Source organism: Dromaius novaehollandiae, chromosome 1 (assembly GCF_036370855.1).
Source record: "Dromaius novaehollandiae isolate bDroNov1 chromosome 1, bDroNov1.hap1, whole genome shotgun sequence".
Classification (NCBI taxonomy): Eukaryota; Metazoa; Chordata; class Aves; order Casuariiformes; family Dromaiidae; genus Dromaius; species Dromaius novaehollandiae.
In genome coordinates, this window is record NC_088098.1 from 209,489,638 (window position 1) to 209,505,568 (window position 15,931).

Sequence of the window (15,931 nt, forward strand, 5' to 3'; positions counted from 1 at the left end):
TTGAAAAAGAGCATTATCACAAAGTTCTCCTTGCAGAAAGTTATCTGGGATATGAGGGATTTCTGGGTGACTTCTTAAATCCATACTTTGTCCTTCAACCATCTCTCTCCCGTATCAGTATTAATTGGAGTTCTGAGCTATCTTCTCCTTGGTAAAACATAACATGACTTTGAGACACAGAGAAGTCACATTTCATGGCAGGTCCTTTCAGGAAGGATTAATCTATTCCATTTTTTTATATCCCTGATATTCAGTCAAAGATGCCTTTCTCTTGCTTTCTGTACACAATTCCTGTAATTAGCTTGAAGACAACAACCAACAGCCCCTGGCATCTGCTGTCTGTTTTCTGCTTTTTTTTGCTGTGCAAAAGATGTTTGGCATCTCTATCATAAAGTTACCATGGTAACTCTGGGGTGCCAGAGAGGGGAGTATCCCACGGCTCCCTAGAATCTGTAAATATGACTAACACAACAGTAAACCTATGACTGTTCCCGGACTTGTGAGCTGGCCAGCCTGTCTGCCCAGCAGAAATCCTGCAAACTGGGATTTCAAGGACTCCATTACCATAATGCTTTAGTCTCTGACAGTGCTAGATACACGAGTACAGCGGTGGTTTGCTGATGGCTACCTGCAAAACGTGCTAAGAGGGTGCGTAGAGGACACAGCCACTCTGTGGGAGCCATTAATGTTTTGAGTCAAATGAAGTTATCCTCCCCAGAAGGTGTCACGAACATCAAGTAAAACTGCCCTCCCAGTCAATAACTTCATGACAAAGCAAGAGGAACCCAGGTTTTGCTGGTGCTTGATCTCCAGCCTTCCATTAGTGACTAATACCAAGAAATCCCTTCATCTTGCTCTTTCCCATAGAAAAATAACAGTGATTAACCCCAGCCACAGTCTTAGCATTCAACTCTTGAAGTTCTTTCTTCTCAAAGAGAGTTTTAGCTTTAGGTAACAGCAACAAAGCTTTTTTTTTTTTTTTTTTTTTTTTTTTTTTTTTTTTTTGCGCTATTACCACACCAAGTCACTCATCTTTTTAATTAAAAAAAACCCTGAATAGTCCATTTTGTGTAGGTTACTTATGTTGCAACAGTACACAGCAGTGTAATTTTAGAGTGAAGCAATCTGCACCTCCTATATTTAGGAAATAATATGGATTTTTCCTCCATAATTAAGACAGAAGAAACATGCTATGGCTAATCTATTATTGGGCATCCTGAGATCTTCCTGTTGTGGTCATCTCAAATTATGTTATTGATATAATGGATCACAAGGATGAACCTTAATATCTAATATCTTTTTAAGAATATGTATCTGTTTTTTATATACCTTTTACGCAAACTAGGGCAATGGCAAAGCCTTTCCAGGGTAAATTCCAAAAATTAGAAATAAAACCTCTTGCCAGCCAAAGAAACAAACAAAAAATAATTTTCCATCATTTATTAATTGCCATACACCCCACTGGCATGCTGGAAGAGACTTGCCATTTCATTTGATGTGCTTTTCTTCCCCTAATCTGTGTAATTAATGCGCACCAGATTTTAGAGCAAACTTGCAGGCAACACAAACTCATCTACCTCAGGCTTACAGATTTTCTTCTCACCCTGCTAAGCAAGTACTTTCTATTTGGTTGTTGTCATTTCCTTGGTTTTGTGTGGGTGGTTCGTATGTTGTGTCCCTCTGGCTGATCATGGGAAATATCACTGAGACTTCTGCAATCAAAAAATCACAAGACAACCTGGGAGGGATTTCAAGTTTTGGAGATCCTCAGTCTGTCCTAACACAGGATCACTTGTCCCTGCAGTGATGAGAAGTTCACAGCTCCCATGAACTTCACTAGGGTTTTCTTATTATTACAGTTTGGAAAGTCTTTATAATGTTGTCTTCTTACAGCTTAAAGCTTCCCATCACCATGGGAGAAAGTCTGGAGAAGATGTTCAGCTATCGTCCTCTGTCTTTGGACTTCAAGAGATGCTGTGCAATGAGTGTTAATGAGTTATTTTATGGTAGAGCTGTGATATCTATGGGTGCAAATTCAAGCTGCTCCTCTTCAGTCCTGTCTTAAATCTAAGGCGGGCAACTCAAGAAGCTATGATTTGTTCCCTTGCTACCCCCCTTCATTGTGTGGCTATTTCTGGAAATGGTGAGAATCAGACCCTTTCTGCATTTTATAATCAATTTTATAATCAATTTTTCAGTGCTGAAGTTGCTTAGAGTTGTCCCTGCCTGTTGCATTGCTGTGCATTCCCACCCACTCACTGGCAATGCTGACACATCAGCAAAGCAGATTACAGACAAAAATGGATTACTTTGGTGTAATGAAAGGAGAGAAATCAAATATTCCTGGGCATATTTATAGAGCAACACAGTTTTGTTGTTGTTGTTGTTGCTGGATAACCTGAGTTAACACTTGCACTTGATAACCGCTCTTTCACAGTTTGCTTATATGAATCTCTCAAAAAAGGAGGTGAGATCTGGCTGTAGGATACCTGATATGTGCCACCACCACATTATGTGCTACTAGGGTGTTAACAGCTCACCAAAAGATAGTTTCATTTCCCTAGGCCTTGAGGAAAAAGGAGAAAACAAACAAACAAACAAGCAGTTTTTAAAATCCATGTCTATGTTCCTCCACTAAGCTTCTTTGCATAACAGTCAAACTGTCTGCTTACACTGCTTTCTGAGGAATATATTTTTATATCCTGTTTTCTTGGTTCTCTCCTTATTTTTCAGTTGACCTTATTCTACACCTCCTTATCTCTGCCTGAGGAAAACTTCAGGACCAAGATGCTCTCTTCTCATCTTTTATTTATAAAAAAAAAATTTTTTTTTAGTCAAGTGTTTCAGAAATGTAAAACATATCCCAAGTCAGCATTTAGCAAGTATTGCCACCTTTAATTGCATTCTGTTACCTCTGCACCCACATTTCAATGCACGTCACTATTTTATTGCACAGTCTTAAATTCAAAACATTGTCCTGTCACACTGTAGCCAACAGCGTGTGCTCCTGCCTGTGGAGGCTCAGCAGAGTCCCCCCGTTGTGGTACAGCACCATTTGGTACCTATTGTATTTGCCAGTTGCCATGTTTTCTAATTGCCTGTCTCTCATTTTGCAACCAAATTGCTGAAGATCTATGAATAGAAATGAGCTACGGTCAGAATCCGCATCTGAGTTTTCCTTCTGCAGCACATCCAGGAGCGACCAGCCAGGACAGCTGTACTCCTGGCCTTCTACATTGTAATCACACCGCTGCTATCCCTTGCTTTGCCCTCAGTGTCAAAACTCCTGGGTTAAGGTGTTCAGAAATTGCAACTGATGGTTCGATTCCTGGGTTTATAATTGGGTAGCTGCCTGTTTCTTCAAAAAATGTGAAACATCCAGCCACACTTACAGGCGTTGTCAGATTGTTCCCACTAAGAGAAGGAGAGTTTCTGTGGAAAAGTCAGGCTGTGTCTATGATTTTATCTGTTCCTATATCCGGAAGGAAAAAATTAAAAAGACTTAGTCCAAACCCTTAAATGCAAGTGCTTGGAATAGCTCTTGCAATAGAATATTGTTTTGACAGCCATTGCTAGGTGGTGCCATCAGTCTTCCAAATCCTTTTTATTGATGCTGGCAAATGTTCATCCTCAGCAAGCCATGCCAGTTTGTTAGTTTTACAGTTCATGGTTCTCATGTCAGGGAGAGCTGGGTGTCCGCTTCAGTTTCTGCTCAAATCAGCACCCAAGCAATTAGTCTCTGACATGTCTTTGATTCCTGAAGGATGGATTTCCATGTATACTGTTTGTGACCACTTCTGTTTCAGGGCTGTCATATATATAAAAATAAATGAAGCTACAATTAGAATATCCACATACTCTCCCACACTGACTCGCTTTTCAGTAGAAAGAAGGGCTCCAGGCATCAGCTTTTTTCCCCGGGGGAGAACAACAGTATAATTTAGCATTAAAATATCATTTTCTTGTTGGATCCTTTCCCACTTTTATTTCTTGTTACCAGCTTCATAATGTTCTGTATGGAACTAATTCATCTCTACCAAGTTGCTGTGCCCTAACCCAGAACTGCTGCCATTGCTGCTTTTCTCCAGTTACTCGCTTTAAAATCAAGCAAAGTCCAGATTATTTGTTCTTTCCTCATTCTATCCATTCCTGTTCCTCTTTTTTTCCTCTTCCTCCTCATTAGGAAGACCTGCAGAAATTCTACCGATGCTCATCCATCCAGATCTTCACTGCTGTTATTTTTTTCTACTTTTGTTGCTTTTTCCTGCATGTCTTGTAGCTCCTGGCTGCCACTCACAGACCCATACTTTCTGTTCTGCCTTGAGTACACTGGAGGCAGGCTTTCCTTCTTCAGCTCCTCTACCTAGAAGTTCCTGTTTATTCTTAACAAGAATCTAGCATTCCTTTCTAGAGAAGAGTCTGTGCTTAGACACTGAAATATAGAGAAAATCCATATCTGCATTTTGAAATTCTAGATCATTTTCCATTTGCAACCCGTTCTTTCCTTTGGATGAGAAATGGCTTAAGCTCTCTTCCTCTCAGTGAGATTCACAAGAGGTTGAGCTACATCTAAAGATTATCTGGGCTTTCTAAATGAAGTTGAATTTCACTCTTGGGGTTGATTTTTCAAACAATTAAGGAGCTACTTTCCTTACTCCTATGTTAAGAACACAGGCAGAATTTAATATGATTACACACCATATCATGAGATTTCAGGAAACCAGTGGATTTCATTAAAAATAGGTATGTATTTTTGTAGTCTTGATAAAAAAAAAAAAAAAAAAAAAAAAAGGAAACCTGAACAAAGGGGAAAGATGACTACTAATGAAACCAAAATATTAATTTTGAGATTATATTTTAAGTGGTTTTGAGATTATTTTCTGTTTGAATAATTGGAGTTGGTCAAATTGTTTATGGCAAGTTAGAAGAAATACTGACTTCTGTCTCTGTGTTGTAGTGTGAAATGGCCTTAACAATTATCCAAGTGAGTTATAGATTCCTTTCCTTACACATAAAATAATCAGTCATAAAAGTGTGTTTTCTGGTTCACTCTAAATCACAAGCCAGATTTTGCTGAACTGGAGAATTGAATGAACAAGCTGAATGCACACTTGGACAGTTTATCAGGTGTGCAGAAACCATGCACCCTCATCATTAAGCAAACTCTTTCAGAAAAGCAGAGGTGCCCTGGGAACTGTTATTGTCTGATAAAGACAAAAAGGCAATGACAGTGCTAGTTTTGCTAAAATGTCTCTGGTGCTTTTGCTGTACAGTTACTGGACCTTCAGCTCTCAATTGCCTTTTAATTTTCTTTTCACAGAAAGTTTCCTACCTCAATCATGAAAAGCAAACACGTCAGTAACCTACTCATTCAGTTGCCAATGATGTTTTGCAAAGATGATAGCTGTATCTCATATCCAGGATAGGTTTCGATAGCAGTGAACACCAGAGATGTGTCTGATCATTCCAGTAGTCCATTTTTGTAGTGGATTGGGCCAAAGCATCTAAGAAGTCTTCTGTTCCAGACAACTTTATATCTTTAATAGAATTTAACCCTCTCTCAGACAAGAAAGATACTTGCACTACCAGAGTGAAATTATGAAGTCCTCTACTCTGAGCACAAGACCTATGTCTACCTGAGGTTCCCCAGCAGCTAAAGCCCCAGGGTCCTCTGTCCTCTCTGTACGTGAGAGGATGGCCAAAACACCCAAGTCAAAATGAAACAATGCAAGTCAAAACCATCAGTAAACAGTGCAAAATTCATTTGATTCAATGAAAAAGCATTATAAAAGATCCAGTTGCATTCTGTACAAATAACCATACAAGCACAAGGTCAATGGATCACCTAGTTTTAAGTGCTGCACAGACCTTGTGTTGTCCTTTGATAGAGGTGAATTTCATTCTGGGTACTTAAGAGATCAAATTGATTGCTTTTGTAAACCAAAAGGAGAGTTTTGGATCTGCCTGCTGTTCAAACAAAGTCCAGAATCTGAAAAACCCACTAGTTTCCATGTATGTTGCACAGTATCACCTGAGCTGGGCAAACAGCAGGCTCAAAATCCAGTCCTTTTTCTCCCTAGCTCTGTTCACAAGCTGACTCATTGGGTCAGAATCTGTTCTTTATGAGTCTGTGTGATTGCACAGCAGAGACAGAATAGGTAGGATTGATGTCAGTTACTAATTTTTGGTTGTCACTTTTCAGATAGTATCATATTGATTATATATATCATCACACCAGAAACATGAAAACAAGCAGGAGAAATTTGGGACAGTATTCAGGGAAAAATCTGGAATAGAAGTATTGGGGATTTTTAAATCTTATAATTCTACAGACATATTTCATGTAAAAAGCAGTAAATTTGACATTTACTTAAATTTGTAATGTTACCTTGTTCTTCCAGATACTCGTAGTCATACCCCAGCTCTCTTGATGAAATAAAATAATCTCCATTTCGGTAAAGAGGGATAAAGGGGACCATGTAACTTTCTCGATTGTGCCCAATGGGTGCATTGGCTGCTGGGTAAACTTCTCGCAAGGGCCTGTGTCTTCTTAGCCACCGCTCAAAAATGCTGTGAAAGAAGTATAGCTATTAATGGTGGCAACTGGCAGAAATTTTATTCCTGAAGATATCAGAAATTGTCAATGGGGCTTGAACCCTGGAGACAGACTGACATACCTTAACTTGTGATTATATATATTTAACACTTCCCAAACAGTTCTGGATTATTTACTTCAGTTATGATTTCCTGTGCAAGCCAATGAAAAGCAAAGGCCTGCAGTGATGTAGAGAGGCTGAATACGCCTTTAAATTCCAAAACGAAATTCACTGTGTTGGTATGACCTGACTGTAGCTTCTGCTCAGTAATTCACATAGTTCTAAGGGATACAGAGAAAAAGACTGAAGACCCCAGTCCTTCCTCTTCACTTTCAGAACCTTTTATGACCATTTCTGGATAGTCTTGTTCTCAGCTCCTCAATTCTGTTCCCTTTTCCCTGGTCTTTCTCCATTATAACCAGAGGTTTTCATTCCTCCATTAAAATGTGGCTATGCAATACTTGGTTTGACATGATCAAGGGGTTCAAAACATCTGAGGAAGAAGGAACAGACTAGATGAGGCCAGAAACTTGATAAAGTAGGTCAGCCATCAGGAAAGATGTTTTCTCCAGCAGCAGGTGTTACCTACGCCTCTGACCTCAGCTTCTCCTTTCCATTTCTCCTTGCCAAAGGGTTCTGTCTTTAGCTGTCTGTCAGCACAGGTTTGTATGTCTGTTCTTTAACTTGGAGAAAGACTTAAACATTACAGGATAGAAAGAGGATAGTTTATACCAGCATTTTCAAGTCAGCTACTAGTCGTATTTGGAAGGCAAAAGTGACAACCTCCAAAATATTTTCAGTTCACCTCCCTGCGTGTCTGAGCTCTGTCTGCTCAATTCTTCACTGTCTCGCTTTGTTTCAGTGTGCTGGGTTTTGTTCCTGAAATTCCCTGTTGCTCACAATCTGATTTCACCTCGTCAATGAATAGCTGTGCCTGGTTGGAATGGGGACAGTGGCAACATGCTGTAAGAAGAGCAGATGTACAGGTCCTATACATGAAGAAAGGGAGCTCTGTGCTTGCTCAGGTTTTGGTAGAAGGGGATTATTGGCACCAAGCTCAGGGAGGGACAACTGAATTCATGCACCAGTTACAAAAGATGGAAATAATGGTGTAAGGAAACCTGTAAATTGTACTTTGAGATTCTAGCTCAGCAGGTGCTGAGGGGCTTTGGACTTGCTTCATGCCCTGGATGTCAGGGCCTGGAGGGCACTAATAGCTGTTAATGACCCTGACCAGCCTCCCTGGGGCCTCCCCTGCACCCTGCTTACAGCCCAGGAGCCCCATTTCAGCTCAGCTTGGGCCATTAGTCCCCGCCCCAGGGATGCCATAGCAGCGCCCATCTCCAGCTCCATTCTTGAATTATTCTTTGGGTTTCCTGGACTGACCTTGGACCTGGCTTGTTCCCTTGCTTTTGCCTGATGATCACTGGACTGCTGATACGACCTGCTGCTGTCACCTCCCTGCTCTGCTTGCCCGGATCAGGTGTGGTGGGACTGCACTTCCCCTGGGGAGCAGCCCTGCGCTTGCTGCTCCCAAACACTGCTCATGAGCTGGAGGATGCAGACTCCCCTCCTATGTAATTAATAACCAACTCTTCAGGGACTGATGTTCTTTCAGAAACACAGACCCTAAATCCAAGATCTCTACAGCATCAGGATCTCTGCAGAGCACCCAAGGATTCTGCAGGTAGATTTCATCTCCTGTCTTTGGGCAGAAGTGTTAAGAAACAATCTGCTTGCCCCATCAAATTAAAGCTTGTTCACTCTCACTCATCAAAACAGAACTGGGGCCAGAACCTCAGTTATTTTTTAGGATCAAAAGATTTGATGGATGAAAGCATCACTATGTTCATCCACCTTGTCAGCCCTTAACAATGCAGGTATTAATCTTGATTAAATTCTTCATTTGTGGCTCTCATCTTCAGTTAATTTCATTAACCGTATCTAGAAAAAACTCTTATCAGAATAATAATGTTCAGCTGAAGCTTTCAGATGGATAAATTTTACCAATGATATCAAGGCTTTAGCTGCAGTTATCACAAGAAAGTTTGAACAGAAACTCTGTAATCAGATTACATCTCTGGAGAATAGCATAGAGAAATTCAGTAATCATTACAAAAGGCATAGGATATGATGGAAATTAGGGCCTTAGTTTAGATTGGGGAGGATGCTGGAATTTCATCCTTAACCTGCCAGGCCTTCACCCTTGCCTTAGGTAGGGCACTCTGCCCATCCCTGTCTTGTTTTCCTACCTGTAGAAGATGGGAGATGAGACAGCTCTTGTCTGTGGCATAGGAAGGTTAGAAGTGCTGAGATACTTTGGTTCTGGGGACATAGTAACATTTTAGGAAGAAGACAGAGATAGGACTTAGATCAGTTTTTCAAAATCTGGTGATGATCCATATCTTAACTTTTGAATGCTCCATCTGAGATGCTTCTTAGGGAGTGCCTTTCAGAAAATGCTGAGCATTCACACTCTGAAAATCTGGAGGGTTGATGAGCACATAGTTCTGAACAAGAAGCCATCATTCACCTGAAATAACTTCATATGATGCCCTGAAATGCAGCATCCTATCTGGATGACTTAAATGTTGCAATTTCATAAGCAGTCTCAAGAAGAATTCTTAGGATACTCATCTTTTAAATAGAATGCAAATGCAAAGCATTTCCATGGAAATGAACATATGCACTTTAGATTCTTTCATTTGTGATGTGGTTGCTACATTAGATATCAAGCTTTTCTTAGCAGTAGCAGGAGCATTGAATTGTCTGTCCTTGCAGCTGATCCTTAGATTCAGACACAATCATATGCCCTTAATTACTGATATGATGAGCTCTGCTGATGCACAAGCTATACTGAACATTTTGGTGAGCTGTTTATAAACAGTTCCCTCCCTAGCCATATAGCACCAGCATAAAATCATATGATCTTTACTGAAATCCATTTCATTTACCACAGCTGTATGCCACTGTAGGAATCTCATAGATATCCCTGTGGGTTTCAAGAGTCATGTTTTTCACTGTCTCTTCTTAAATAACTGGCTCTGTGCACTTATCTTGACTTCTTCAGCCACTTTGAGATACTAGTATCATATTCTGCTTGCTAACAAAGTGATTGGATGAAGTTGCATTCATTCTTTCCACTTAAAGGCTTATTCCCAAATTGTTCGACAGGATGAACTTGCAATACTAGCTTTCTCTTGGCAAGATAATGCATGCTGCTCAGTATTGTCTTGAAGATCTTCATGTTTTTCTTCTTCTGCCTGAGAAAAAGCAGTTAGAGCCTGACAGCCCTAATACATCACTTGTATTTTTTACATTCTCATCTGTTAGTCTTTCTCCTTTTAAAAGGGAGGCACTGCCATTTCCTGCCTCAGTTAAGAGAAATTATGAGAGAAAGAACCTTACCCTCTCCTTGTAAAACAGGTTTCCCAGCTGGGTGGGAAAAGAAACCTCCCGCTTGCATCCGCTAAGGAGGAAAAGCCAGGGAGAAGGGGCAGACTTAAGCTATGTCTCTGTTGTGAAGTACAAGTAGTACTTGCTGGACGCCTTAGGCCATTTCATACCAAAGAGTGACATTCTGAGACTCTCAAACTGAAGCCATTAACTCCCCTCACATATTTCTAAAGAAAACTTGAATCCTAACGTAGCCTATGGCTTGTGCTGTCACGCAGGTGGTGACATTGACACGGTGTTGCTGTCCCTTGGAGACTTGGTTTAACTGAAAAGGCTTCAGGCACAACATTTGTATATATGGAGAAAATAATTACACTGTCTTTTGCTTCAGTATACTGGGGCCAATGAATTACGAATTCTAGAAGGAATAGGAAAAGGATTTTTTTTTTCTCCACTGAGGTGCAGGAAAATAATTAATTTGCGGTTGAGGAGATACCACAGAGATCAGACAAGTTACCCCTTTTCAGTTGGTCTGTGGTAACTGTCCTCTCTCAATCCATGTCTTAATTTAAGGCAATCAACATCAAAAATGCTCTCATTCATGTAATGCTATCCTTTCCTCCAGGCAAAGAGAACACATCTGAACATTTACAATGGATCATCTGACAGTTTGTTCATGTATCTTAGTCTGCCAAAAATGCTAGCTCTATCAGATAACTGGCAGGTGTTTTCTGTGGCAAAGATAACTCAGTACTTCAGTCATCAGATATTGATCCACTCACTGCTGGTAGAGCTTTTGGTTTTCTTTTGTAAAGAAAACCATTCGTAAGTTACTTTAGTTTAGTACCTTGAAAAGATATACTTATTTTCTGTACTTTGCTCAGTAGCACAAACTTGGAAGAATAGCTTAGGACTGCAGAATTAAAACCACACACACAGAGACAAAGTGTGCTCTGCTAACCGGGTCCCTTTGCAGAGTGACGATGTCCCCTGTAGGAAAGCCAGGTGTGGAGCAGAATGGTAGACTTGAACTGCCTGTACTGGGTTTCTTGGTTATCTTTGAAAAACACAAATATCATGTTTTCTTTATATGAACCCCTGTGTCCTCCCCTGGCCCTGAAACCCTAATAAAGGAAGACTATGAATAAAATGGCAACTAAAGGCCTCCCTTCCTTGGTATAGTGGGACCAAGAGTGATAAAAAGACACCCAAAGAATCAGGGTTCCATGATATACAATTTCCACATGTCTTCAGTGAAAAAAATAGTACCAAACAGAGGTTCAGTGAGGGAGAGGTCTGTCTGATTCCCACAGCAGTCCTGGTTGCTCTTTCTCAGGATGTAGACAAAGAGGGCAAACAGCTAATTAGTTTTTTGCACAAGTAGAGGTGACATTCTCCAGACTTGGAGACTTTTTTTACCACTGCAATCCCAGCTAAACTGACGTCATTTGGGAGATGTTGGCAGTGTTGAAGAGAGCAGATGGGACCTGAGGGTGGTGGGAAATACAAGGCAGGATAAAGGAAAGAAGAGAAGAGCTAATCAAAAGCCGTTGGGAATTAGTTTCAGGGGATGGGAATGGGGAGAACCTAACCTGGAATCTAACAGACATAGGCCATAAATACTCATTAACAGAGAGGAGAAGGAGGAGGAAAAGGAAGAACAGTTACTGGGTGAAAAGCAAAGGTTACCATCAGTTTGACTAGAAAAGAAGAAACAAATATGTTGGCCTCACTTAGGGACACAAAATTCCCCTATGCAAAAAAAAAGAAGACCTTTTTGTCTAGGCCAATTCCTTCCTTATCTTCTTCCAAGGATTAAAACATTCAGGGCTTGGGATCAGCTATCAGGAAGCATTTGGAGGAGGGAGGGAATCCACTGGAGTGAGTTATCCTGCTTGGGCTGCAGAAAACAAACTCCAGTTATTAGGGGGGGCTCATTTTAGTACAAGGTCAGACACTGAAAAATGAGACATTCAGAAACTATATCTTTAATTTTTAGCACCCCCCCCCCCAAGTGCCCAATTATCCAAACCCTTTGAGCAATCGTGGCTGGTGGTCAGAGCAAATTAATTCGTCTCTCTTTGCCTCAGTGGCTTAAGAATCCTTCTTGACAGGCACTTTGCACATAAAAAACATGATTACTGTTGTATTAAAAAGAAAAGGTTTGATATGCAATTAAGACATTTTAATGGTAGGCCATTAACTATATGGGGTCATTATTTCCAAAAGAAGGCTGGATCCTTTTCATCTCTGGGTTTGTGGCTTACATTAACATCTACAAATGGCTTACAGGAGATTCTTTTGGTAGCAACATGTAAGAAGGTATTTCCTAAAATGGAAGGGATCCAGAGTGACAGAATAAGAAACTGAAAGGGATAGGAGAATAATCTGAATTTTGAAAAAAACCTGTCTCACATTTAGAGCCCAAAGAAACTCATTCATTATATTGTACTAACAAAGCAGGAATGATTTTAAGGCTGGAGTTTTATTAAACTAAATACTGAAGGTTTAAGAATTACTGGAGTATGACGATGAAGAATCTATGCAAAGAATATTTTTGTGATAAGAGACAGTATTTTAGTGTTGTAGAATAGGGGGGACTTCTTAGAAAAAATTAGGCTAAAATAAGGCTCAGTGTTTGTATTTAAACCTTGGAACAACTAATTCAGGGACAGTATAAATTCACAATCACTTTAACTCTTTGGTTCAATCAGAAATCGAGTGCTTGACTCAGAAATAACTGAAGGATGTTATCTGGTTGGAATTATTCTCAAAAGGTCAAAAGAGCCCAAAAAATTATTTTTGCGTATTAGAGAACTTTCAGGAGTCCCATTTTACTTTAGAGAATATAGGCACATTGTAAAAATGACTTGTCCAAGATCACACCAGATACGCTGCAGTGGAGCAGGACCTCCACTACGGGGCCACTCTGTGCCTACCAGACTGTGATGCCTCCAAGAGTCAGACTTCATCATTGCAAAGCAGGTGGTCTCAGTTTCATTTATGGTTTTGCTATAGATCTATATCCAGATCTCTCTGACTTTTAGTAAGCCCTAATAATACTTGTGTGTACCAGCATGGTTAGGTCTAACAAGCTGGTATACAATAAAAAGCTATAAGGATTCCCACCAGGTATGCTGATGCCTCAGTAGCTTAAATTTTCATTTTAGAGAAATATACTTCAGCTTTTCAAAGGGTGTTAGTGTGGTAAGGTACTTTTACAGAGAAAATTAAAGCCATCTATAAAAGACACGGATATATCACTTCCATCTGATTGCATATAAAATGGATCTGAATATCTTCCTTGTTGTTCTGCTCCATACATACCACATTATACAAAGTGAAATGAAATGAGCCTTAGTAGAAAATTAATTTGAAAAAGCTTGGTTTAAAGAGTAGGGGGGAAAAAAAGCAAGATTGATTTGAGGATCATTAAAAAAAGGCCACCAAAATATATAGCTGGATTCATATTGCTCTGTGAATAATATATGCAACAGGGATTATAGCTAATGAAAGGATGAGTCAAAATAAATGGGTTTATGTTGCCAGTGGGAAATATCAAGCAGAGTATAAGCAGCACTGCTGTATGTAGGCTGGATAACTTCATACTGTTCTAGCTAGTGTTGTGTGTTTTGATATAAGATGTTGCTCACAAGAAGAGAAACTTAAAACCTGTAAAAAGTAGAGTAAAACAATTGGAATAACTGTTTTCTTTATGGTTTTGGGAAGAGTCACTTCTAAGAACAGTTTCCCAACAGTGCGTCTCCACCGTCATGATCTACACTCGATAGTTTGCAGTGTAAGAGGAGAAAGCAGATCTTAAATATTTCCTAAAGATTTCCTTGTGCTGAACGATCACAGAGACACTGACACATAGTGTAAACCTAACCGGCCATTCAGGAAGATTTTCCAGAAGTTTAAGCCAGGGCGTTTTACTCTGCAATTAAGGAGGGCTGGAGAGAAGGAAGGTGGGAAGAAGACGGCTGTGTACCTGTATAAGAATTTCACTGCCACGTAGCCAGGAGCATGTGTGATGCTGCTTGTGTTCCCGGTGGGACAAGGACTATACTCTGCTTCTCATGCTGACAGTTCATGATCACTTTATGTCCATGTTGCTACAGATGATACAGCCCTGCTTTCTTCTACCTTCTTGTCCTCGCCTTTGCTGTAAGTGTTTGTACAGCCTTACCTTAAAAAGAATCTAGCAACAGATTTGGTTTAAAATCAACCATCTCATTTCTTTTAATTTGTTCTGGGATAGCTGAGGTCAGATAAAAACCCAGACCTGATGCATTATGTCGTTGTGCGAAAGTCAGTACCAGCACAAGGGAGGAGCAGAACTGAGCACCACCACGCAGCAGCAAGAGCTGAGCAGGACTGTTTCTTCTGATGGTCATGTGCAAGGTTATGCTGACTTAAAGGAACTGTGAAACTGCCCTTTGTTTCTGATTAGCTTCAGCCTGGTAAGTTCATGCCTCTGCTAAGCATGCACACAGACAGTAATAACAGTTCAACTTATCACTTTATCACATTCAAATGTGTACCCTTGTCACTACTTGCACCAGATTTGACATAGCGACATTCATTGCTGACTTGCAGCTGTGAAAGAGAGGCTAGGTCAGGCATACGATGGTAGAAGGAAGGCAGAACAATATTCCTTAGAACTCACTCATACCATTTATTCCAGTATCACGAGACGGGACATTCTGTAAAATAAATCTGGCAAGCAAGATATATTAGCATGTGGAAAGAAAGGAGAATGGAAACAAAATTGAGGAGGGCTGAAGTGCCAGTCCAAGGACTAGGGCACAGTAATCATCACTTTAAAAGTTGGCACTAGTCACCTGATATTACAAAGTCACCTCGGGTAATTCCCAGCCTAAGTGTTTGGGAGAAACATTGGTGCTTCAGTTCTGGAAGAGCTTCTAATGGTGAGGTCGTAAAGTCAAGGCGTTGTACTGTTTGCCAGCATATGCGGTTATACTGCAGTGTCTTTTTTTTTTTTTTTTTAAGTAGGCTAAAGATGCTACAGGGACTCTTAGGTTCACTGTAAACAAATTGTGCTGGTCATAATGCAAGTGTCTGATTAAAAATTAAAAATTAAGATGCTGCCCTCAGTTATTGTGAGAAACGCAGCCAAGATCTCTACGGCCATGTCTCCCTGCTGTTGAATCACTCCTGAGAACTGCCCAGGGCTACAATGCTCGCTCTGTGTCCTGGTCCTGGCTGTTGGGGAACTTCTAGACTTCTCCAGTCACTTCCACGCTACAGCGCGCGTGGGGCAACCTTGGGCACAACGCCTCTCCCACGAAACCCTGCAATAACTGTCCAGCCACTCCAACACCAGTCGCTGATTCCTCTGCATAGCTTACGCTGTGTGACCCTGCTCTGCTACCCTTCATGTGATGCCCTGTATGATGCTCATCATTATCTTCCTGCACCGCAGAGCACAAGGAGAAAGGAGGGGAAATTGCGCCAAGCCTGACCTAGACCGCTGAGCTATTGCAGCCTTCCTCACAACTCCTTCCACAGCAGTACCTGGCAGCTCACACAAGGTAAGATGACAAGTATTGGTGACAGCAGCTCTGGCTGTTTGCCTGAAAGTCTGTGCCAAACCTACCCTTCCTCCACTTTGATGAGCCTGTTGAGGAGTGCCAACCAGGGCAAGCTCTGTCTCCAAGATATCTTCTCTACAACGGGAGCAACCAGGCTGTCTGATGATAGTTCTTACAAAGTGGATTTAGCATGGACGTAAGTATATACAGACTGAGATGGGTGTGTGGCAGAGATCGGGGCTAGATGGGTAGGAGAGGTGGAAGACGTAGAGCTGTGAGTGAGCTGTCTTTGCCTCTGCCTGGAGAGTGATGGGACCATCCTTGGACGGCCAAGACTGGTGAGAACTCTGTTTCCAGTGTGCCCTAAGAAACTGGGAGCAAAAG

At 40.9% G+C, this 15,931-nt stretch overlaps 1 protein-coding gene across 2 annotated transcripts in view; it reads right to left on the minus strand.

Moving 5' to 3' along the window:
- TYR (tyrosinase) overlaps positions 1 to 15,931 on the minus strand; it is a 54,314-nt gene that overhangs the window by 2,571 nt on the left and 35,812 nt on the right. Inside the window, exons 4-5 of one of the 2 annotated variants that reach the window (XM_064505153.1) lie at positions 6,389 to 6,570; positions 1,017 to 3,808 (exon numbers count right to left, since the gene is read on the minus strand). In XM_064505153.1, coding sequence (XP_064361223.1) covers positions 3,702 to 3,808; positions 6,389 to 6,570 — 289 coding nt within the window. In that variant the 3' untranslated portion in view covers positions 1,017 to 3,701. Of the gene's footprint in view, positions 1 to 1,016; positions 3,809 to 6,388; positions 6,571 to 15,931 lie in introns of those variants that run through there. The other variant, XM_026109125.2, reaches the window with a different exon arrangement.